Source organism: Achroia grisella, unplaced genomic scaffold (assembly GCF_030625045.1).
Source record: "Achroia grisella isolate CSIRO2021 unplaced genomic scaffold, CSIRO_AGI_Agris_v1 utg640, whole genome shotgun sequence".
In the NCBI taxonomy this organism is placed as follows: Eukaryota; Metazoa; Arthropoda; class Insecta; order Lepidoptera; family Pyralidae; genus Achroia; species Achroia grisella.
In genome coordinates, this window is record NW_026712977.1 from 5,167,414 (window position 1) to 5,193,889 (window position 26,476).

The window sequence follows — 26,476 nt, forward strand, 5'->3', positions numbered from 1 at the left end:
AAAGTATCCATCATACAGATATTATTGAATAATTCATCATCTTATAGTAATTCTAGAGGTCCTCTAACTGTTCTGACTTGCCACACATTTTACTTTTGTATAAATTGCCTGTTTTGTAGAGTCATAGGAAAAGTATTATTACTTCTTCAATCAATCAATTTTCAATCATATATAGTCAACATGAACACCTTTGGACAAACTGTTCAGCAAATGACTGCTTACTGAATCTTATTGTTGTTAATCAACGTAAATTGAGAATAAAATTAGTCGAAACATTCAGATTTAGATGATGAATAATCAATAATAGAAGTTGTGAAAATGAGTCAAGTAATTAATATAAATATAATACAAAAATAAACTTACTAATATTATAAACGCGAAACTTTTTGAATATGGATAGATAGTGGATGGATGTTCGATATTATTTTTACGCAAAACTATAGAATAAAATAATGTATACATCAGATTAATACATAGGCTATACATTTCACTCGGGTGAAACCGCGGCACAGCTAGTATCTATTATGTTATATGGATAGATATGGATGGATCAATGTTTTTACTCTTTCAAGCAAAAGTTACAGAACCAATTTGTATTATCGCGTATTGATCAGACTAACTCATATATTTCACAGGAGTGAAACTGCAGGCACAGCTAGTAAATTATATATGGAGGTTAATAATCATAAGGCAAGTAATGTCATGTAGGTATTGTAGATAGTTTTTGAATAGGACAAATCATCTTCTGACTACTATGAAAATATCCCACTATGGCAGTCATTGATAACTAACATCCTGGATCTTTGTAAAGAATACTTTAATGAAGAACATCGCGAAGCCAATATAGAAATTTCACTAGTTAAACTTTGTAAAAAGGCAATTTAAAGTTAAAATTTTGGAAAAATTTGTAAACATGGAGAAGTTTTATAAAGATATATGATAGAATAGCTCTTCTAAAAAAATATTTAGACATTGATATATGATAGATTAGCTCTTCTAAAAAAAATATTTAGACATATTTAATGTCTTGTCATTTCATTTGTTGTCAGGTGACCACTGTGCAGTTGATACTTTAGGTGTCCACGGGAAACAATACTGTTTATCCTCAGAATATGCTTGGTTCAGATTTACATGTTATAAATGAAATTTGGTATAACACAAGAACTTAGAAACATTAAAAATAAATTTATATGATATTTATACTACGCAAGCAGTCCCTATGCAAATAGCCCCTACAGAATATTTTCCAGAGATAATAATTATATTTGTAGTAAGCAATGGATTGGTGGAAACTGCACTCATGTTCATGCAATTTGTAATTGCATAGTACTAAAAAATCCCACAACAATAAGGACACTGTAACAAAAGAGTAATGAAAACTCATGACCACTGCTGACCATGTGTCTGTAACAGAATTATTATATGTACAGTTAATGACACTTATACATAACTATGTATAGATTACTATTAACAATAGCTATATGAAAGAAATAATTGAAAATAATTAGTATTATAGTATTTCATAATTTTCTTGAATACTTATTATAAAGTAATAAATAATTTCTATAAAGATATATGCAAATATTAATTGACAATCGAAATGTAAAATAAGGATACTCTGTTCCAATATAATATTAACCATAGACAATTAGATAATGCTGCTTAAAGTGACCTCAATAAAATATTAATAATTTTATTGAATATTTCATTAAATTATTTCACTTACAAATATAAAATAATGGCAAACAAATCAAAATCCAACTTACACAAATGATGTAAAGTGTATGTCATGAATTTTAAAAGATATTGACTTCTAACTAAACAAAATATCATAGAATATAGCATGTAATGTATGTATTATAAAGTAATGTATAATATGGAAATGAACGAGTTGAATAAAATTATTTTAAGTTGTCCTCTCTACAATAACTCTCTCTACACTTCTTCAATGCTCTCCTTTACTATGTGATACCTTCTACTACTACTATTTCTACTCTATCATTTTTAATAATTTGTTTGTTTATATACATACAAATTATTGTACATATGTGTTCCTTTTATGTTTTAATAATATAAAACTGTAAATATATTAATAGTACAAATTATGATAACTGATTATACTTGTGTGTATATATTTTATTTATATCTCTGCATATTTTCTTTTTACAGTTCTATTATCTAAAACTTCTCTTACTATCCTGATCTTTGATACAAATTCTGTTTCCACAAAATCTTTAATATATGCATTACCTTTTCCCTAATTATCTTAAGCAAATATACAAATATGGCAAGCCATACCAAAGAAAAAAATCCTGTAACATAAGTGATTTATTAATAACTTGCTATTACTCTCAACTTCACCCACATAAATGTTTTTTCTATTGATTTTTTCCATCTACAATTAGCCCTTCCAACTATAATCAGATTCTATGGTGTTATGGGCATTAAGGGATAAGGCACATCTAGTGAGGTATCATTTTATTTATTTATGCTGGCTAGGTGAGGCCTTTCTAGTCTAGATGGAAGTTATTTGTATCCACTCCAAATGAAAGATATATAAAATGTCTAAACTATAAGTAGCCCAAGTTACTTCTATAATATTAGCTATCTGCAAGTGAAAGTCCCTTCAAAATCGGCCCAGCTATTTTAGAGATTAACCAAACAAACAGGCATATAATTTTTTGACATCAATTATTTGATGTAAGTTTTTATATGCATTTAATTAATGTTAATTTGAAATTACAAACAGACATATTAATTTATTTTTATAGATAAGAATTATTTTCAAATAACAAGTAATATGTTGTTTATTACTCAAATGAAATTATAAACATTCGTTGACACTACACCTTATTGAACATATTACAATAAAATAAGTTAATTACATTTTTATTGAATACAATTAATATAAATTTACAATAAAATTTGGACTTCTGAGTTTATATATTATAGATAATTAATAAATGTATGTAAGGTAGACATGAACTTACACATTACTTTTATTCATATTAGTTCAATATAATAATGTTTTGTTGTGATGTAAGTACTAAATATATATTTAGAAAACATTATTTCAGATATATTTCTTTGAGTATATTGTGTTCTGAAAAAAAAAGTTGAACATTGTTTCAAATGCCAGTGTGTATTCTTGTACTTTAACAACAAATTGCATTCCCTTTATATTCTTTTAATTCAAATTCAATAATTGTCACTGTTTTAAAAGCATCTCCTCCCGGTACAATTTAGACCGTAGGTAAGATCTGACTGATCTTTGTTAAAGCGGCAATGCCTCCTAGTCTGACAACATGAAAACAATGGAATATTACACACCAGATCCCGTAAATGCGTTCGCCGTGCTGAAAAAACTTTATTTACACTGCATGATATCGTATTTTTTTATCATTTGTTCGGCGAAATAAGAGAAATATTGTGAAAAGGCTCCCGAGGCCACCCCGGAGCAATGACATCAATAAATAAAACTACAAAATCCACAAAACGTTATTATGCAACTAACGAACTTTAGCCTTACCCATGCTGCGATGATAAATCTTGTTTCACCTATTTGCGTTTTGCACGAGACAGTATAAAATTTATCAAATAGTATTAACAATTAACCCACGCCAGGATACATCCACAAAACCCACGCCGTCTGTGTTGCCATAAATTCCGGGTCCGCTCCGGCTGCAAAATAAATAAAAAAATACCAACTGTGTTGCATGTACATGACTACGTATTAGTTTAGATGATCCCAAATATTTGTGGATTGTAGATAGTGTCGTGAACCGTTAATAAATACACAATATGAATTACTAATTAAGTTAATTTATTTTAATTAATATGAAAAAATAAACTAAATGACAATTGACTTCTTATATGTTCTTGTTAATGAAATATGTGAAGGGTTTTATGAGGAAAATTGGAATAAAATAATTTTTCGTCTTTACAGAACAACTATTATATTTAGACAGCGATTGACAACTATTATATATGACATTAGTTCTAACACATTATTGATTTTATAATTTAACAAATCATATACGTCTATCATATCTGCCTCTGAAATTGCATTTCTTCATTTGAACATAACCAAATCTGAGACTTTTAAAAAAAAAATGCAAAGCTACGCAGACAAAGCGACCCCTTCCGTGTCACTAGGTACCTACAAAGTGGTAAACGACAGTTACTCGTCAATCATGTCAAATCGAAACATACTCTGAAGCAATGATGGTATTAAATGCATTGTATATGAAACCTAAGAATATGGTATATTATTATTCTTGGCATGTGCTTGCTAAAACAAAACTGCGTACAGAGGAATCCATTGAAGCATATAGGCAAGCTTTAAAACTATCTAAATACTGCAAATTTGTTGCTGTAGATTCAGAATCTAATAAGAATGACAACATAAGAGATGTTTTTATTTCTGTTACCTCTCAAGCAAAATAAAAGAAGCTGTATTTGAGGACAGGGTTATGAGGTTTAATTAAAAATTTACAGGACTAAACAGCAGATAATGAAAAAAATTAAAAGAACCTGCTTTGTGCAGATTGTATAATATCTGTCTCTATAACTTTTATTTGAAACGTTTTGTCATATTTCTTATCGTTATCAAGTTATATTGAAAAATAGGGTTTTCAGCTCTTTTTTTTTATTTTTAATTCCTTTCCCTTCAACTTAAACCAAAATTTCAGAATATTATTATTCATATATTTGCAGACGTATTTTTATATATTGCCCCAAAAATGGTCACATCATGGTTTAAATCAAAATTTTCTTGGACTAAAAAGTGTTGAAAAGAATCACAGGGCCTCCACAACGGGATATGATAATATTTCGCTGTATATTATAGCTGCATCACCAGTTTTTCTAAAGAAGATGACTGCATATATCAGACGTTAGGGTAGAAGCTCTTTTAGATACTGGCAGTTCTCTAAGATTCATTAATAAACATTTCAGTAAACTATGCTATCACAAGAGCAAAATAAGTCATAAAATTATTTGTATGGCATCGTCGAGTCAAACTGCCCGCCCTGATGGTGTAACAACTATCTGGTGGTCACTATATTCTCCGTAATTGAATATAAAAATGAATCTGTATTTTTATAATGATGTACAAGCTCATTTAAAAAAAATAAGAGCTGAGTTTTTTATTAATTCTTAGCTCTAAAGCACTCCGAACTAACAGTAAATTTGATCTATCAGAAGGGTCTGTAATAGATGAACATGAATAAAGATATTTTGATTTGATATCAACTCCTTTACATACTCCAAATACACTTAATAAAATAGTGCATAAACCATAATATTACCTAAATTGCAGAATATCTTACTACTATAAAATTTTGGCAAATGTTTTTAGTTCTATCCGAAACTACTGGCGTAAATGACAGAACTGTTGATTGCGATAGCTAGTGCATGTCTGGCTTTACCTACAGTCAAGAAAATATTTATTTATTAGCTTTTCAGACAGTTATATACGAATTAATTTGAACTGCATTAAAATTATAATTTTTCTAAGCTCAAGTTTAAGCGGGCGCACTACAATTTATTACAATACCAAGAAAGGAAGAATAAAAGAAGTCGTATTAACGAAGTCTAAATCATGATGGTTTAATTTAACAGTTATAAATGTAAAACAAGTTACGACAACTTGTTTTACATTTGGCAAAGAAATTTGAACACGTTTTGTTTTCATTAAATTATTTGATGTAAATTTGTTTGTGTTTATATTACCCCTGAGATTTCATTCTGCTTATCCTTTAATGAAAAAGCAAAGGGAACTGCGCCCATACATTAGGTATTTAATTTTTGACTAATGTCGTACGAATCGACGACAGACCCACAGATCAGATAGACCTAGTGTAGTAACCACTTAATTCATAGACTTTATACTAGTGCACACAGACTACATAGAGAATACCTATTGTAAATGAACCTTAAATTGGTAGATCGATACATTTAATAAATTCTATCCGTGTATAATAAACACACTATTAACTGTTCTGCCTTTTTACATTGGTTTTGTGAATTCGGTATGTATGGATAATTGAGAATTTGATACAGTTACTCTAATTGAAAAAGAGCGGGAAATGTTGAAAAGAGCGTCACTTATTTTTTTTAAATTGATATCATATTTAATGGCGTACTCAGTACAGCTAGCTCTCATTTATTCTTTAATAGTGTTTTTATAATTATCTTAATCCTGTGTATACTGGTAAGTTACTTTTCCTTTATGAAGTAGAGTTGCGATTGAAATCTGCAGATGCTGGGGAGATGATATTGAGACAATATTAGTATAACTAATTATTTCTGTTTGAATACGATGGGTCATATAATGTAAGAAGGTAAATGTCTCGCCCCCGTATAATGTCCAATAAAAAGAAACGCAAAAATTCATTTTATGGCATGGATTCGGGTAGAGAATTCAGTTATAAATGTACTAAAGATACTAATAATATTTTATAAACTTTTTTGAACCATCACAGTTCAATCAATTCAAAAATTGTTCTTTATTTAAATATCATTGTTAATAATTTAAATAAAGAACATTTTTTTAAATATATAAAGTTGAAATCAGTTTTCTGTATGTAATAAATACATCATGTTCAGAAAATTAAAGAAATATCTAATGCCACTATTTTGTAAGAAATTGTAGCGAACTCCTCGATAAGGTAAAACTATTTTTAAATTTTATAATAATATATATTCTTTGACATATTCTTTATTGTTACCATTCTATTATATATCACTGTCATATTAGTCGCAATTTATTTTATTTCTGTATTTTCCTTATTAAAACCCTCAGCACCTCTTACTCATCAGACATATTAGATAACTCCGCTTCAGGATTTGGTAATTTTTATAAGAAAATACTTCATTATTTGGATTTTTTTAAAAGAAAATTTATTTACATTACTTTAGGAAATAGTCAATCAATATGGAGCTCAACATTGGATGGTTCGGTCTTTCCACAGATAATATTTCTTGTTACAATGCTATTCCGATAGAACTTTACACATTTCTGACTATTAAATTATTGCCAAATTTGGAAGAAACAGTTGCAATATATGTTGAAACCATATTGCTACAAATGTGGTCAGGAGTCATACAGGTTCTTCTATATGTTATGTCAAAGAATATCAAATCTTGTATCCTTTGTATAGGTTTTCATTATGCTGACACTAAAATCTGTCCCAAACATCATAGACAAAATTAGACAAGACTTTTAATGCCTAAAAATGATAAATATATCATATTCCAAAGAATCAAAATTTAGGTATTTATCCTGTATCTAAGCCAGATAGTTCTTATCCCCCAACACAGACTGCAAACCGCAGTAATGTTACTTATCAAAATGCTACCACATCCATATTTTATAAGAAAACTGTTGTTTTGAAACACCATGCACCTCAAATGCAAATTCAGGGCCATATTAAAATCAGGGCTATATTCCTCTAAGTTCCTCTAGTTCAGACAATATGTGTGTATATATTTTTATATTATTTATTTAAAAATTTATTCACCAAAAAATTATTGATCAATAATGCTATAGGCATTCTCTGCCAGTGAACCGTTGGGAAGTGCAGAAATACTCAATAGTGGCTTAATATTGATTATATAAATTACATATATACAAATATTAGACTAAACTAGAATAGAATACACATTATTAATATAACATATACAACATACATACAGATTTATATACTTAATATATATAAATCTGATTAATCTTCGTCACCAATGTACAAATCCCTTTTAGCAATTTCCTGTTTCAGGATTTCAGGTTCAGAATTTATTTGTGTCCCATAAGTCAGGTGGAATGAGTAAGGCCTGCTATTGTAGAAATCATTTGTATAGTATCTATGCATTAGTCATTATCTAGTATTTTTCTCATCCAAATTTTCAACTTAATGATATAAATAATATTTTATCATAACTTCATAAACCATTTCTTTTATTTGAATAAGTGGAGAAACTGTAATTCAAATTATTCACAGATACAATATCCCTGATTATGTGACCATTTTCTATATTTTATATATATTTTACTTATTTCTAGTAATTATAGATTTTCCATTCAGTAACAAATCTGATATTAAAATAGAACCAAGATTTAAATATAAATTAAACAATGTGGATTGGAAGCAATATGCAAATAGTGTAAAAAAAGCTGATTACTGATTTCAAAATACTACAACTATAAATGTTATGAATGACCAAATTCATTTTTCAGCTTTATTAGAATTAATAGCCGAAGGAATATTCCCAGTGAAAAGAAGAAAAACAAGTAAATCTCTTCACCTTGGTGGGACATAGAGTAGTCAACTGCTTTAATAATTAGAAATGAAGCAGAACATAAATGTAAAAAGAATATGAGAGAAGAAAATTTTATTAATTTGAATATCATATTATATTAATCAACAAAAAGGAAACTGAATGGTTGTAAACAATATTGTCAGCATTTTAAAAATCCAGCTATCCAATATTCTCCAGAAATAGCAGATGAATTTTGAAACCGGTTCACTCTTTCTGATTCATTGAAATCCCATGAAGTGAACATTCTAGTAAATGTGACCTCAATGCCCATTTTTCTATAGCACCTTCATTCTCTAAATATATAACAACTAAAAGACTGCTCAAGCTCTGCGTTGATTAAATACCATAATCATTTTCGATGTTTCTTTTCTTCATCTAGCTACGGCGTTTTTTCGAAATTCTACAACCAACAGTGCTACACTATTCAGAGTTGCCAACCTAAGAAAGTATTTCCTTGTATAAAGGAGCTAAAATATCTCGTAAATTGGGCTCCATCCTCGTATAGCGGCATATTTCTACGAAGAAGGCGATAACAAATTTTTCGGAAACTAATTTTACAATTACTATTTATTACCATATTTACTGTAATTATTATTTGTAATAACTATAATAAATCTATTTTATTTATGTAAGTGTAAGTATGTCAATTTTAATTTTATTTATATTTAGATTCATTTAATTTCCGACCTTGTTTCCACTCATGCGTCGCCTTTAATTATTATTACTTTTACATCATTATTGAAGTTATTAAAGTCTTCATCAGTCAGTACATTTTGTTAGATATTTTTCATCACTTGTTCATTTCATCTTTATTTGGTATAAAAATATTGTAACCTCTTGAACTTTTTGGGTACCCAACAAATACACCTGCGATTGATTTTAATGAAAACGTCTTGTCCTTATTATATACAACGACGGCTGATTGTTTGCAGCAGCAGATTTTGTGTGTGTGGTATATTTTTCGCATTAAAAGGCGAACCAAGTAAGAGTAGAGGTGCGCCAGTGTCACAAAGAGTGACATATTTAGCTTGTTCCACCTTCGCGGATTCAGATTTTGTATGCCATCAGCTTGCCCTTGCCATTGTCCGCATGCCCCGGCTAGGAAAAAGATTTGGAGACATTTATTCCCTTACGCGGGGAATATTACAAGCCGCATCGACATACGTTCTTTCCTTGAGCTTAGGATCAACTGACTTGCCAGCAACTACTGTTCACACGAATCCCTTATTTATGTCGCTTCTCCAGAACCATTTTTTATTTAAGATTTTAAATAATTTAAGAGAGGAAATGTTCAAATACCGAAACGTCTGCCTTTATGAAGGAGTGCGAACGAAACTGTGGGACTTGATCCACCAAAACCCTTCGATGTTCCTCCGAAACCATGATAGTCGCCTTCTAGTTAGTCTCCAGTGAAGGAGCCGCCAAATTGGGAACTTTGGATGCCTCAATATCCTTCGCTGCGAGTGTCCAAGTTGGGGCTTCGGGTGGAAAATACACCTTCCGCCCCCCAAGCTAAGGCCACGAACGCCGCTGTGTTGCGCTGCGAACCACAGTCGCGACCGCGTATAGACTTCCCGCCGGGCGCAAGCGGTCCTGAAGGCACCGCTCCACCTGGTGCCCCGACGAGTCACGACGGGGCAACACACGCATACTTACCTTCGGCGACATACTCCATGCGCCGTCGGCAGTCAGCCCACCAAGCCGCACCAAGGCACAATACGGATATGTTCTCCACAGATAGGACCCTCAATCTTAACAATGTTAAAATCAGGAGCTGCCTGCTTACCCAGACACGTGCATACTCCGCGTCTCCGGGACCGTATCCTCTGTAAGCACTCCCGCGGTACAAACTCTACACGGTAAAAACCGTAGGCATCAGTAGTGTTGCCCCTCCTCGAGTGTAGCCCAGCGTCCGAAGACGCCTAGCAACGACCCTCATGCCGCGTTCTTTTCGTTGACAGCCGCGTCCTTTTCGTTGACAGCCGCGTCTACGGGCAGAGGTTATCTCCTCGCAACTCCGGGCGAACCCAGGCCCCCGGGGGAATGGAATTGTTAATAATGTGGATTGGTGGTCCCATTGCTAGCAAAGGAACCATGGGATCAGGTTGATCTCCACACGGTTCCCTTCCCCTGGAAACCATCGTGATAAATTCCAGGAGAATTGGCATTGACAGGCTAACTGACCTGACGTCATGCTCGTCTTGTCATCCTCCACTGGGGTCCCGCCAGCGTAAATCGTTAGCACAGGCGAGAACACCATTCCATTATCATCCTATAAAAAAACCCAGGGCCTCCGCTCTCACACTGGGCGGACGATCTCCTGTCATGTTTGCGGTGTGGAGTCAGGCCGGCTATGCGCAAGGCACCACCGGACCCGATCCGAATGCTTCGCTCACGGCCTGGGTCCCGGCTGCGATCAGGACCCATTGTCCTTTTTTTTTTTTTATTAACGTGTGGAAAAATCTTCAAAAGACCGTCACCCCGCCGGAGGGATAGCGAGGTGGTGTGTGGGACTCGTACCCACTAAAAAACCACACGGTGTACCTACGTGCGCCTATGCCGGAGCCAGGGGATTCGCAAGTGCATTTCTACCCCAGCTCCGACGGCGACGGCCCGCCCTGTAGATGTTGTAGGGCAGGCCCGTTTTGTGGTTAGGGCGACCTATTTCGCCCTACTCCATTGTGGAGGCGTGTGGGTACACGCGCACACCTCCGGGGCCTTTTGATTGGGAGGACTGCCTCCCTCAAGGCAGTCACCCCGGCCCCAGTGGGGGATAGAGGGGGGCGGAGTTGGGTACGCCCCCACCTCTAGGCCTGGCTCTTCTGCGGCGGAGAAGAGCGGCGGCGGAGAGAAGCGGGACGATCTGACTCCCGCTCCCTTTCCGCCGCCTCCTTCCGCGAGATAACTTCCTCGCAGAAGGAGCTCACCGCCAGCCACGATCTCTCGCTACTGATCATCCTCCGAACTAAATTCGGCAGCGAGAGATCGTCCCCCACTATTCGTGTGAGGACACGGCGCTCACTCTCGAACGCTGGACATATTTCCAGCGTGTGTTGCGCCGTGTCCTCCACACCTCCGCACTCGTGGCAGCCGGTCGTCGGCTCCTTCAGGACCCATTGTCCTAGCCTAGCTAGCGCTAGCTAGCCTAGCCCGCTAGCGTCGTTCTCTCGCCGAATTTGGCCTAAGTGACACCACAACCTTGGATGGACGCTGTTAAACAGAGCTCACGCCCTACTCGTCGTCATCATAGTAGCAATATACCGAAGGAACTACTACTATCCCGCCCAAGGCGCACCATTACCAAACCATTGCTCGGCAACCGTTCCACGCGGCTGTGTCCACGAGTACGAGGAGGTTGTCCGATTACGACGCCCCAGTTCTACAGGACCTAGAGTGGAGTATTTACAACTACCACCATGATGATGTAAACGGCTTAATGATGGGGCCTCCTCACATCCCCGTAACGGTTGTGTATAGAGAAAACGCTTCAGCGCCATTTATTTTCAGGGCTGGTTACTTCGGCAGTTGAGTTGCTGCTCACTTTTTAGTAGACTCTGACTTCTATGGCCACCGTCCTTACCACTCCACTCCTTACCAATCCGGCCAGGTCCTACCACATCCCACCTACCCTCCAGGCACAAAGTAGTTTTAGTTTTAGAAAACAGGAAACCATATTTTTTCTTGCAATTAAGCATGGACAAAGCATAGATTGTCAAACCACTGAACAATAACAATTATTCTGAATTTTGGACTACAAATGTCTTAAATTATTTTTGCCAATTTCCATAAAAGAAAAGGTCTAAATTTCACACAAAATAGTTCGAGGTTGAATATGTCCTTGAATCTTGTACCAAAAATCGCGTATTTGTAGGCTCTTCGTATGTTTAGCATCTCCGATATTATTTAAACTTTTTTTCTTGACTTGACACTTTGGTGCATTTGCCCAAGATAATTAGGAAAGTGATAGTAATATAACTACAGTGGCTTACTAAATATTGTAAGTGGTGGAGACGGAAGCAGGTACGGGTATTACACACTGGAAATCCTATTAGGAATTTTATATTGGGCGAGTAGGTACACGACACGACACGAACATTTTAACACTATTATTTATAGAACACATAGAAATAGAGAAAATCATAGAAAAATAAACTTAATTTAAGCACTTTTGAATAGTCATAACAATTTGTTTTTTATCTACCACTCGTTCGGAAAGCTGTCTCATCACAAGAAGAACGAGCAAGAAACTTGTGTTGCTCTTTTAAATAATCCTTGTAAGTTTACATTTACAAGTCGAAACGTGTGAATACAAACTACCAACAAGCACTAATTTTTTGGGTCAAATATAATCATGCAATAAGATTAAATCAGTCGTAGTGATAAGAGCAGACCAGTCCCTACAAGCAGCACTCGTTCACGAGTATGACGGATGAGCCATATGCGACACATAATTTTTTAGTTTCTTTTAGAGACAATAAACAAGGAGATTAGCCTACTAAGGCTACCACTCTAGTCACAGACTTTATACTAGTGCTATTCAACCTTTTCACATAATGGATAAATGGATCAATGCATTTGGAGAGTTATAGGAATAGGTTTTAAGCAATAGGATTATAAAAAGAAAATACGCAATATTTATTCAAACTAATGAACTGAAATAAAAGATATTACGTACATATATTAAATAAAAACATGATAATTCAAACTTGGGTAATGTTATTTACCCAATTGTAATTGCATTGATATGTCTGGAAGACCCTCTAAACTGTCGTTTTTCAGCCCAATTGTATTCTTCCAAATTCTACCTTCTTTAATAAGACAAGTAAGTGTACACTTTATTAAAAACTGTTTGTATTAGTAGAATACAAAAACTTTAGTAAATAGTCAATTTGGATTTGGAAAAAACAAAAACACTAGAATGTATTAATGTACTAAGTTCAGATATTTATACAACTTTCTCCAATAATAATAATTTACTTTCAAGCGTGATTGATAATATGTACTTCTTCATATCCTTACTAATATTATAAATGCGAAAGTAACTGACTGTCTGTCTGTCTCGGTTTCTATTTCATTATATAATTCATCATTTCTAAAATGACGAATTTCCATAAAATTTTATGCTAGAATGATAAAAGTTTTTTATTTGGCTTTTATTAGGTTAGTTTGTTAAATATTTTTTCATTATTTGGCCACTATTTCATTATTTTACACTGATGTAGTAAGTAGTCGCGGGTAGAGGTAGTGACTATATATTTATACTTAAACAATAAGTTAATACAGTTTACTCTGTCAATACATTATCTGCTTTTTATCAGAATGCTATTAAGCACTATTCATCATTCTCATATATAGTCGTTTGGATTGTTTTAATTCCAATATTATTTTTTTTTTATTAAATCTGTAAAACGATATCTAATGTTCTTGTGGGAACTAAGATAGTCATTACGAGTTCTATGACACATTAGTTCAACTTCGAATATTTATTTTAGTTATATTTTGATTTTATTTTCGCTGTTTTCGCGTCGCTTTTCAAATATTTCATTCTCCCGCAACATTTTAGCTTTAAATTAATTTTTCCACAAAAAAAATTGTAATAAGAAAAACTAGTAGAGGAAGCATTATCCAAATTTCCTTTTTTTATAAGTATAAATTTTTTTCCTAATTACTTAATTTATTACCTACTATATTAAAACAGATAAAAAAAGTATTCATATTTAATTCACTGCATATTCTCTTTTATGCGTCGTACTGGGTGACCTGACCCCTTCGATTTATTGATTTCCTAGGTTGCATCGCGCAACTCCTACCTCCGCCGCCAGACAGATCGTTGAGGCGACGCGGATAGCGCATGCGTGACCCGGGCCTAGCTGCTCAGAAGCGTCCCAAACCGCGCTATCGAAGGAGCAGTATTGAGTTGAGCTCGAGATTTTTTAGCTCCTTTGTTCGAGGTAATACTTTCTTAGATTGGCAACCCTAATTTCGTGACGTGATTATCATTCGAATCATCATTTGAATATTTGCTATCAATATTTATAAGAAAAAATATTTTAGCGTAATTAATATTATTCGAAGGTAAATTCAATATCTGGTGCGTAACAGTTACAGTGTTTTTTCTTTGTTATATTTTATTTTAATTTTTAAAGTGAATTATATTCAATTACTTTTGTATCTATCAATTCAACAATTAATTGTTGGATTTTGGTTTTCTATTTTTCAATTTCCTTTGTTCGGATTTATTTCTATGACCTCATTGAATTCTCTTCAATCAGGTCATATTCATGTGCATTTAAGGAGAATCTTTTTAATTTTGCTGTAAGTATTTTATTTATTATAATAATAATAATAAGGTGTGTGTAAGTAAATATTAACAATAAAATTTCTGTTCCATCTGCATTTAAATATACTTCTCTAAATTTAGATAGCTGTTTTCAAATTAATGATCTCATTAATGTATATATATATATATATATGTTTATATATATATATATGCCTTATTAGCTATTGTCTACTACTTAATTCAGATTTTGAGAGGTTAATAAGATGAACTTGAGGTCAGGTCAGTTAACCCGTTGTGACTAATTCATCAGGAATTTATCACGATGGTATCCCCGTTGTCAGATTTTTTTATTAAGAATAATAGCATGGGCGTACCTAGCCTTGGGCTCAGGGCGGGGCTGTAGTCTAAAATATTATGTAACTAGCAAACCTGGGGTTCATACAAGATAGTTACATCCTATAGCACTCTGTATCTGAATGTTATTTTTGTATCAATTGTTGAGCATAAACTTTCTTACTCATAGTGTTAGTACTTGGATAATTTATTTTTACAGTTCAGTTACATAGCTTATAGGTCAGACCCAGGGTGGGGCAGGGTGAAGCACACAGCGCGTGCGCAAACCAGCCACGCCCATGTCCCTGCTTGCGGCCACGCCCATGTGTTAGGGAATGATGCACCTACCTGTGTTAACGGCTTAAACTAGCGGAGAATGATAAAATGAACCAGAAGTGAAGTCATCTTTACAACTTCACCAGGGGGAATAGCATGGAGGTCAACATGACAGAGCACATTGTCAACAATCCATATTACTAACAATCCCCTTCCCCCTGACAGATTACCGATTGAGAGTATATGTAGTAGTTTACATTCACCTCTATTCCAAATATTAAGTATAAACATGTTTCTCTGTAAACTGAGCAACTCGTTTTAAGAGTGCTATCTAGGCAATGTTTTTAATTATACATTTAATAAATCTTATTTGAGGATAGCCATCTATTTATTCAAACATGGCAGATGAACTAAAAATATACTATAGAAAATATTGAGCGTTTTCTGAAATTTCTACACAGGTTATTTATGTCAGGGAACTGAACTTAAATAAAAAATACAATGTTTTATATCAAAATGCATTGTTTATTATTGTAATTAAACTTTGAAAACTGAAGAATTAAGAAACTATACCTTAAAAAAAATTAAAAATTGAACTATATACTTAATATTATATTTTCTTTTTCTCCAAAGACATAGAGCTTGAGCTTTTATTATGTACATCTATCATCAGTCCTCTTGCTTACGTGGCTGGGGACTGTTGCCAGTGAACTGTTTAATTTGATTTCATTGATAAGTAATGTACTTGCCCCATGAAATTTTACTGTAAATAGGAAATACGTATCTATCGTAACAATTTGAACTTTATAGTTTTCATTAAAATGTATAAATAAAAATATATTTTATCACAGGACTGTTCGTTGTTGGGTTATAAACCGACATCCATGGAAGGACGCTCGCACAGTTCTAAACAAGATGGCGTCTGTGCCGTAATGGCGGTAACCGCACAAATTTTAGTATTGTTACTATCCTTTAAACATAGAAATGTCGTTGTTTAATATTTAGAATAATTAAATAAGTAACACAAATTAGATTTTAAACAGGGGGATTGTTCACAAAAAGCGAGGATAAAGTTTTCTTTTCGAATCTTAAAATATTATTAATGTAAAATAAATAGGTTTCCTTAACAATCAAACAATATTGATTGATTTCAATACATAGGTACAGTTTATTAATTTAGTCTGAAGCAACTAGACTGGTTTGATGACATGCCATGGTACTGTTTTAAAGGCCAATAAAAACGGTTTTGATGCAATTTAGAATATTGGTCTAAGTTGCCCAGTTTACAGAGAAATGGCCATAGACACATATTTATTATGATTGGTCAGTTAACAAAAAAAGACACATAGTTTATTATTTGCCAGTATCCTTGGCCAGTATGTGTAATACTTTTAATAAAATTGGATTACCTACCACTTTTGAAAACTCATAAATACAAGCATTTATTTTTCTTATTCAACAAAATTAAGTGAAACTGGACTTCACACAACACTTCCTGAACACACCTGAGTATTTAAGTATTTCCAGGACGACGGTACATTGTTACCCTTCTAGTATTAGACTTGAACCCAAATAGAGACTCATCGCAAAATAAAATTTTATTCCGTCGTTCCCCGCTGGACCCCCCCGTTGGACCCGCCATGTAATGTTTTCTCTACACCATTAATTTCGACGAGCGCGATTCCCATGACGTATCGGTGGGCACCTAATTGGCCGTCATGCTCGTAGGGCATACTCATGCAGTCAATTTTGCGCAGTTTGGCAGCTAACAACAACATCACTTGAATTTTGTAGCCTTAATCCAGATTAAGGCATGCGGTAGTGTGTCAAGCCGAGTTTCAAGTCAGAGAACTGGCGAGCAGCACCGTGTGTATATTTACACGAACCATTTGGAGCCACTTTTGACCCCGTCATAACTCAAAAATTCTTTCACACAAATCTGTCAAATTTGGTTCATATATTGAGACTTGCGAGATAAATATGTGTTCCAAATTTCATAAACATATCTCAAACGGTTATTTAGATATTAACGTCCAAATATCGTCATTTTTATCACTGATCAACTATAGATCAAAATTATAACCCACTTCCAGATGACCTAGGAAGTTCAAATTTGGCATGCAGATAGGTAATTAGGTGAATGTAAAGGAAAAATTCTGAAACTGGTAAATTGTTATCATTTTATTATAATTTTTCACTTTAATTGATTCTATTTCAACTTATATTGGACGAATACTAAAATTCTATGAAAACGTCGATACCCACCAATGAACATTGATCCCTGGCAAAAATAGCTCATCTTGTACTGGACGGAAAGTAATATTGTATGAAAACGTCGATAGCTACCAATTAACTTTGATCCATCACTGGCTACCAGAGATCATCTTGTACTGGACGGATAGTAATATTGTATGAAAACGATCTTTACCAATTTACGTTAACCCCTTCACATCAGTGTGGATAACTAGCAAACTTCAAATATTGCATTGAGCGGTAAACACAAGTTGCTATAATTTAGATTCTGTCTAAAATATACTCGTACTTATAACTAAGAGTATAGTCGAAATATCATATACCCCGAAAAATGTTACTTGTCGGTTCCTATTTTATTATTAGTAGTAACTAGTAATCGAAAGTAATAATTGGTATATGAGAACTGGCCAAGTTAGACCTTAGGCTACAGTATATTATCCTAAGTTATAAGAAGAAATTATATTTTATATTGTTATAAATACATTTCAGAACAGACCATTGAACTTGGCACCCATTTAGAACTCACCTCTTTTGTCGTAGAAGTCAACAATCAAGGCATATATCATAATATTAAACTCGGCTATCATTTCACATTTATGTTTTTGATGGGATAGTAATAATAGCCTAAACCCACCATCTCTCGGGCGGTTAACATCGGCTGGCGTCTTGCAGTCAGTTGTGTGTATCGATCTTGCCGTGTGGTTGTACACCTTCTACGATCTCCCGTGTTCGTGTAACGCTGATGATGAAGGCAAACAATGCTTCTGTTGACACAAAAATACCGAGATACCAGAGATTGACTTCTTCCCGCTTGAAACATCCCGACATCTCTTTGCATTTCATCTGCGTTCATATGACGTCGCTTCATTACGTAAAAAATGTTTCAAAATCAAAATTTGTTGAAAACTTTTCCAAATTATTGTTTAAATCATAAAATTGATACTGAATACTTTAATAAACAATGAAAACGCTTTAAATTTCGAATAAATGCATTCGTTTTTGAATTTGTGAAAAAAAAAACAAATGATTCTCGATTTTTTTTACAACCAAACAATATGTCCTCTAGATCAAAAAAGTTTACTTAGGTATTACCTACTTGGTAAGAAATGATAGAATAATTGTTTAATAATTTGAAATAGTATTTATAATAGTTGCTTAGATTTTATACAAAAGAGTATATATGTGTTATGAACTAAAATTAAACACTGTTTGTAAAGTGTCAGTAATTAGCTATTAGAAGTTTCATTCTCTTATAACCGTCTCTCTATTAAATACTATAAATAAATTTATCTATCTTTTTTATTAACTTCACTAAAACAAATGTGTATTGGGTGTATTCAATGCTGCCCTTTCAAAATTCCATTAAAGTTTATTTCCTGTTTCAGGCCTAGAATAAAGTAATCAAGAGGAATTTGGTCTTCTGTGTCCCAGGTAATCATATAAATATAATCCTTACTTCAAAGGGTTGTAAGGGGTTGAAATTGGGGATGAAACATCGTATGGAAGAATCGTCATTTTTGAAGCTAGAAGCTTGAAACTTATTTGTTGTAACAAAGTTTTTAAAAATTTACGCTTCCTGCCTTCACGTAAAAACTCAGATTTAAATAAAATTTAGTACCTACACAGTTAGTCTAAATCCGGAGAAAGGACTTTTTAATGCTAAAAAGGGGTTGTAAGCGGTTGAAAGGGGAGTTAAAAGATTGTATGGAAATATCGTCATTTTTAAACATAAATAATAAAAAAGGGTTGTAAGGGGTTCAAAGTGGAGGTGAGAAGTTGTATGAAAGTATCGTCATTTTGAAGGTAGCAGATTGAAACCTATTTTTACGCTGTATATTAAATATGACTTACAATAAATAAAATATGTCATTCAAAGTTTGTAAAAAGGGGATGCTAGTTTGTGTGGAAATTCGACATTTTTGAAGCTACTTTTTTTGTCTATTTTTGGTATTAAATGTATTGGGTTACATTATTAAATATTCTTTATTTATTCGGTCAAGGATACTTTTCCTCGCGGACGAAGTCGCGGATAGTCCATGATATATCCGAAAATGCCCTAAAATAGATAAAACAATATTTTATTGCAGTTAAACATCAAAAATGGAGGACCGATGCAGACTAGTCTCTATTGAATCTTCGGCACCCACTGTCATGGAGTGTGCCATGAATACAGCAGCACCTATACCTGATGTACCAATTTTTGGTGCAAGAATCCGCGTGGTGTTCGCAGGAGCTTGTTATAGCACTGTTATGACCCGCCCAGGAGCAGCGGAGCAGGCTCAGGAGGAAAACATTCCAAGAGCCCGTGCGGGAAGTCTTGAATTTCTAATGCAAAATATGACAATAAGCAGGCCAACACCAGCTCACATGGGATTACGTGACGGGTCATTGTTTCCGGGATATGAAGTTGCTGGCATAGTAGACGCCATAGGATTGGCCGTCGAAGATACAAATGGCATTAGTGAAGGTTCAAGAGTAGTTGTATTTCCAACCGAGGATGTGCCACATGGTTACGCTGACTTCATATCCATCGAAGACATTAATACACTTGTACCAGTTCCTGATGAACTGTCTTTGTGCGTCGCCTGTACCTTACCATCAGGGGGATTGCTCGCTGTAAATGCTGCGTCGATTGCTAATAATTGGTTGAAAAACATGTTTGAAGGTGCAAATCCTAAAGAGAAGGCGACCGTAATGATCGTTGGCACCGGTGGGCTTTCACTTTGGGCGCTATGGGTCGCCTCAACTTATTTCAAGCAAGGAGAATATGAAAAAAATATTGTGCTATCTGTAGCTACTCTGAGGCGTGATGAATTCGTGTTTTGTCAGGAATGGGATGAGTAAGTTTTATTATAAACTTGCAGAGCTCGCAACCGCTTATCAGTGTATTTTTTTTTGTTTGAATACCGATTGGAATTAAACAAACAAATTTTAAGTGCAAAAAGCGTAACTTACAGCGACCCAATTGGATATATTGTTCGTAGAGGTCGAAACAGAAATACTAGAAACCCATGAACTGTATATAGAGTTGTAAGAACGACAAGTTTTCTTGGAGCGTAATAAGATAGTACTGAAAAAACCTGGCTTGTGATCACAGTATATCCCTATGAAATAAAACAGAAGTTAAATAAAAAATAATTGTACTTAATTTATAATTATATTTGTTATTTAACATAAATAGGCAATATTTTGGATCGGCGTGAAATGATATGAGTTTTGGCAAATGAAATAGCACATCATGCATCCTCGGCGAAAGGTATATACGTCATTCGATACATTCACCAATAGCAATAGTAGAGTGTTTTACATGACGCGGTCAGAGATAATATAAAAAACGTATAATGTCCCATACAATTATATTGGACACATATATCAAAATCTGATTTAGGTCTCTATAATAGTACTTGACGTATTAGCTCGGTATAGGTTATGAATAACATTCTTTCTAAATTATTCGAGGCAAATAACTAGTAATATTAAGAGTGACTACTACCGCTTCCAATTTTTCAATTTCCTGATTGGAATTAAACACTAAACGGTTTGGAAGTTTGCTACAATACACTAGCATAAGCTGCATTCAAATCAGTTACGCCGATTTTGAAATTAACGCGCGTGATTTAAAACAATAGGTCAAAATTCTTATTTTTTTTGTTTTGCTTTAATCTCACTGTAGCATTAGAGTGACATGGCATATGTCGTCTGTTACTTACCAATTAGTGCCTGATCTGTGAATGCACGACTTAATTATTTGATTAATTGTCTGTTCGTACTTCATTTAATAATGTATTAGAACACGTAATCGTCACCTCTATACAGCATGCATGGTGCACGGTCATTGCGTCATTACATGAACGTATCATGTATTGCCATTACCAAAGACTAAGATGCCTTCAAATTTCACTGTCCTATCTGACTCCAACCGTAACACAACTTACAAAGGAAGATTCTTGTCGGCTGAAATTTTTGAGTCAGTAAGATCTATCATAGAAGTATAACATGCATGCACACGAATTTGCATGAAGTGTTTGAATGTTAGTTTATAATTAAATATTGTTCTTATTCTCATATTATGCATTCAATTGCAGTGAAATTAAGGTGGTTGAGTGGAACGAACGCTTATATGAGACTCAACTGGTTGAAAGTACTACCAAGGCTTTTGATGGACCGCTCGACGTAATTATGAACTTCGGCACTACATCTCGGGCACTGCTCAGATGTCTGCAATGCCTCGCACCGGTAAGTTTATTTAAGTATACACTTAGGTTTTTAGTAGACTTCTAGTTGTAGTACCTTAAACCACGTTCCCGGAATTGTTGCCCGGGGTAACGGGGTTCACCCCGAGGCCAACCAACCTGATGGTGGTGCAGGTTGGTCGAAAGATTTGTCTGCCAGATCTTTTACGGCTGCACGCGCACCTGTCACATCCATTTCAGCTGTCAAGCAACTTGCTTTGTCAGTTGTGTTTGGGTTGAAAGATGAATATTCAAATGTGAATTTACAGGATACAGAAGTATGACACTTTAATCCTTAGTCTTAGAATAGCCATCACGGCGCACTATGAAAAATGGAGGCTAGTTTTATGATTTTTTATTATAAATTTGGTACCCATATGAAGTAATGCATTCAAATTATATACAATTTATAGGGAATTCTCATATATGTAAATCACTAATATGCCATAGCTGAAAATATATGGCCTTTAATAATAAAAAAAATAAAAGAAAGTATATAGAATGTAATACAAGACTAAATTAACCAAATAACTTTAAACTAAGCTCAACTTATAACAAATTATAAAAAGAAAATAATTAGTCTTCATAAAATCGCCCTTAATCTATTCAATCACCTTATATTTTGTGGTAGCTACCATTAAAAAGATAGATAAATGCCGTTCTAAAACCCAGTTAACTATATTAATGCGTAATCGCGTAGGTTTAAAAAAAAGTATAAATATATTTTTTCTCTAGCTAGATTCTGACGAGTCTCCATAAAATGTACGTACAAGTGAATTCTATCTTTGGTAAGCTGTAAGAAATATTGAATTTCCTACTCTGACTTATATCACTTCCTTTACATATCTTCTCAAACAGGAAATCTTTATTGTAAAATTTTTTTAGCCTCTTGTTTATAAATTGTTATACTATATAAAAAGTCCTCTGAAAATTTGGGTGACAGTAATCTACAACGGAAATAAACTGAAAAATAAGGTGTGTCACTTAGTAAGCAATTAGAGTATATAAAATTATTATTAAGTATATATCTAAAAATGTATAATTCTACAAATGAAACTAATATATTTTGTCATAATATGATTTAACATATATATAGAATTACTTAAAATGCGTCCCCTATCGATCCCCTATCCCCCTCCTATCGATCCCCCGTCCAATTCAAACGGGGATTGATATTACGACGGCCTGAGCCGGGGTTCAAACCTGGCGGTGCCCTCAAACTAAAGTTGTATCCGTCAGGCGGGAATTGGCCTTAAGCCGCTCCATAAGTCCTTCCTCGGATTTGGAGTGCCATCTGCACTTGCCCCCTATCGTCCGGTGAAGCTGTAAAGGTGCCAGCTGCGGCCTGCAACAGCATTAGGTAGTCCAAAAAAAAGCGTTATTTAATCAACTTCTGACTATGAAAAATAATATTATTTTGCACATTAATAAGTCAAATTACGATATTCAAAATAATTGAATATTGTATTTTGACTTACATATACGAGTATTAATTAAAATCAATATATTATCAAAATTATGATATAAAACTATATACTATTTTCCCATATTGCGTGGTCACGTGACGGGATGTCCATGTATATATGTGTGCTATTCAAGTATATAAGCAACAATAATCCCTTTCCATCAGGAGGTATAATATACTAACTAACCAATGTGTACCAAATAGATATGTCAAGATACCCTGTTTGGATATTTTCCACGCTCATATGTTGGCCTGGGTGATCTAGCGGTTAAACACACCACCTTACTTGCGATGGTCGCGGGTTAGATGCCTCGCACGGCACAAACAATTGAATTCTTGAGTATGATTGTTTGTACCGGTCTGGGTGTTTTTTATGTTTTCACGAAAAAATATATAGCTGTATTTTTCTATCAGTTGTCTAGCACCCATAACACAAGCTTTAGCCAGCTCAACTTAGGTCTAAATGGCGCTGTGTGAATTGTTCTGAGATTATTATTATTAATAATGTTTAAAAAATCCATATAGTAATGTAATTTATTACCTTCTAAGAAGGAAATATTTATTTATGAAATAGGGTGGAGTGGTCATAATCACTGAGGAGGTAGGCAGAAGATTGCTGCCTGAGTTTGCCAGCAAAGCTGAAGAACTCAATGTTCACATTGAGATGATACCGAAGGGTAGCATTGAACAGCTACGGGAGCTTTTGGACGCAGTGGCGTGTGGCGACGTAAGTCTTACTTTTATTTCATACCTACTATTACCCGGGATATCTCGCATATAAGTTTTAGGTTAAAAGTAAAAGTTCCATTAAAAAGATCTATAATTGAGATTAAGAGGTGTTACTTTTATATCTGTGATGAGACAGCTTTCCGAACGAGTGGTAGATAAAAAACAAATATGACTATTCAAAAGTGCTTAAATTAAGTTTATTTGAATAAATGGTTTCCTATTCTATTCTATTCTTAAATTAGAAAAAAAAATATTATGTGTATTTATGTAATACGACATTTACCTGTATTACCGCATTAAATCCGTTTCACAGTTACGAATCTTCATCGCGTATATATCATCCGTATAAAAATCTTATAAAATAAATAATTTTCTTTATTTAATTGTAATTATTTTTACCTTTCATATTTGTAACATTGTTTTTCACTTTCCAGATCGTATCGCCACCATACAGCTTATTTAAAGCTGATGAAGCTATTAAAACTGTAAGCAGACTCTGCTACTCTGACATCGTCGGTCGCGCCGTGTTGGAGTTTGACGACCACTATGCTTAAATATTTGTGTCACAATTCTTACCATTTATTCAACATAGAATTGTACACAGCATTCATCTCTGAAACTTATTCAAGGTTGATATTGTAGTGTTCATCGATATTTATTCAATTTCATTAGACGTCGTAATGACGGTTTATAGTATAAGTTCAATATGTACTCGCGCCAGGTTCCTTATATGTTGGACATGATATAACTGGCGCACGACTTCTATTCTAATATCTTTCGCTTGATACTCGTCACCTAATAGAGGTAACGCTGCAACGTTTCCCAGATCTCCTCCTGAGTAGCGATCGGCCCTTATGGCCGATATCTGATAGAGCGCCCACCAACTCGATTTTGCCTTCAACACGATTACTTCAATATTACACCTGATTTGTGAGTCGTGTTTAGGCAGTTAGAGCAGGTAATACATGGTAACAACGATAAATGTATTAAGATTCGAGGATGGAGATCTCTCAGTATAGAATGTAAGTGATGATCTCAGTATACCAATAAACTTAGATGTTAATTTAAAATTATATAGTCAAAATAGAATGTAAGTATCTTTCAATGATCTCTGCATTTAGAATGGTTTTAAAGAAATTTAAACCATGAATAAATGTATTACGTACTGCTTGTAGTTTACTATTATTTAATTTATAATTTACAGTAAAATCACTTTTCGATAAAAATATTGGATTCTTAGGATGCTGTCTGACTCAAATCATTTCATGATGATAACTTAACAGGTAAAGATAAAAGTAACAGTTAGAATATTATCAGTATTTCAGTCTCTGGGTATTCGACCCAATCGAATTAGGGTAAAATAAATAAAAGTATTATAGTCAGTTTATTATTATTTTATTATGACTGAAAATTGGATACTATATAATAGTAGTATTTTAGAATCATTTTATAAATCATGAAAAACTTCAGCCCAATCTTTAAATACTATTGACGTAAGTTGATAATACTAATTACTACGGCTAAAATTTCGGTATACACGGTAATAAAGACTAATATGAAAGACTAATAAATAATTAAGCTATCGTTAATTTTTCTACGTAGGTAGAATGTTTTCAGTATGAATATTAAAAAAGGACTGAGTAGAAACATTAATTGTTGGACTGAGATATGATTGAATCAATTTAGGTACTTTTAATGTATTACAGCCTGAGAGGCCTATGAATAATAAATTTATTCCTTATTAGATTTGAAATGTAATAAGGTTTGAGACTATGTGATGTTGAAATGTAATAAGGTTGGAGACTGTGTGATGAAAAGAAATCTCTGTAGCGTAAGTAACAAACTAATTTTATTAGTAGAATGCCAGACAGCAAATTGTTATAATTTAAAGTGTGAAAATAATTTATTATTCCCAAAAAATCGACTTCATTATTAACAAAGTAAATTAACCTGAAACTAAAACCCTATTTATATCGGTACACAGTTTATTGAATTTATTTGATTTATTTAACTTTAAGTATGTCTTACTAATAAAATCAGTGATAAGTACATGGAATAAACGAAATACTATCGAATTATTAATATACTATTTTTTTTATTGTTTAATGACAAAAATCATTATTTTATTGTTTAATAGCATCATTTGAATTGTTTACATTATTATTATAAAACCATATTATTATTTATTGTCTATTCACGGTCGCACGATAGTTCTTCTAAACGTGTGCATCGTATTACATAGTATTATGGATCTTAAATTTAAACTTATTAGTATTAATCATCACAGGAGTAAATGTGATCCTGATTGTAACCATTATCGAATAAAATAAATGTCAACTATATTGTGTGTTTTATTTCGCATGATGTCACCATTCCTTTTCACCGTCAATCGAGTGAGATAATAAATTACGAAAATCTTGCTGATGGATGGTTGGTACTGTTTCACGCAAAAACTAGAACGAAATGTAATGTAACTGTACAGAAATATAGCTTATACATCAGAATAATACAGGCTGTAATTTAAAAAGATGTGTAAATTGGGCGAAATATAATGATGAATGTTAAGTATATGTGATACAGATTGCGCGG

The 26,476-nt window shown here is 33.7% G+C and overlaps 1 protein-coding gene across 1 annotated transcript; it reads left to right on the top strand.

The window, feature by feature from the left end:
• Positions 1 to 19,513: 19,513 nt before the first annotated feature.
• On the top strand, positions 19,514 to 25,392 carry LOC131849162 (uncharacterized). Its single transcript, XM_059199162.1, has 4 exons — positions 19,514 to 20,301; positions 21,547 to 21,697; positions 23,733 to 23,885; positions 24,322 to 25,392. The coding sequence occupies exons 1-4, from the start codon at positions 19,562 to 19,564 to the stop codon at positions 24,439 to 24,441; spliced, it is 1,164 nt and encodes a 387-aa protein (XP_059055145.1). The 5' UTR covers positions 19,514 to 19,561; the 3' UTR covers positions 24,442 to 25,392.
• The last annotated feature ends 1,084 nt before the right edge of the window (positions 25,393 to 26,476 follow it).

Excerpts from the sequence above, each read along its gene's own strand:
- LOC131849162 (XM_059199162.1), top strand. The coding sequence starts at position 19,562 with ATGGAGGACCGATGCAGACTAGTCTCTATTGAATCTTCGGCACCCACT. Across the intron at positions 21,698-23,732 it reads GTCTGCAATGCCTCGCACCG|GGTGGAGTGGTCATAATCAC; the intron begins GTAAGTTTATTT and ends TTTATGAAATAG. Across the intron at positions 23,886-24,321 it reads ACGCAGTGGCGTGTGGCGAC|ATCGTATCGCCACCATACAG; the intron begins GTAAGTCTTACT and ends TTCACTTTCCAG.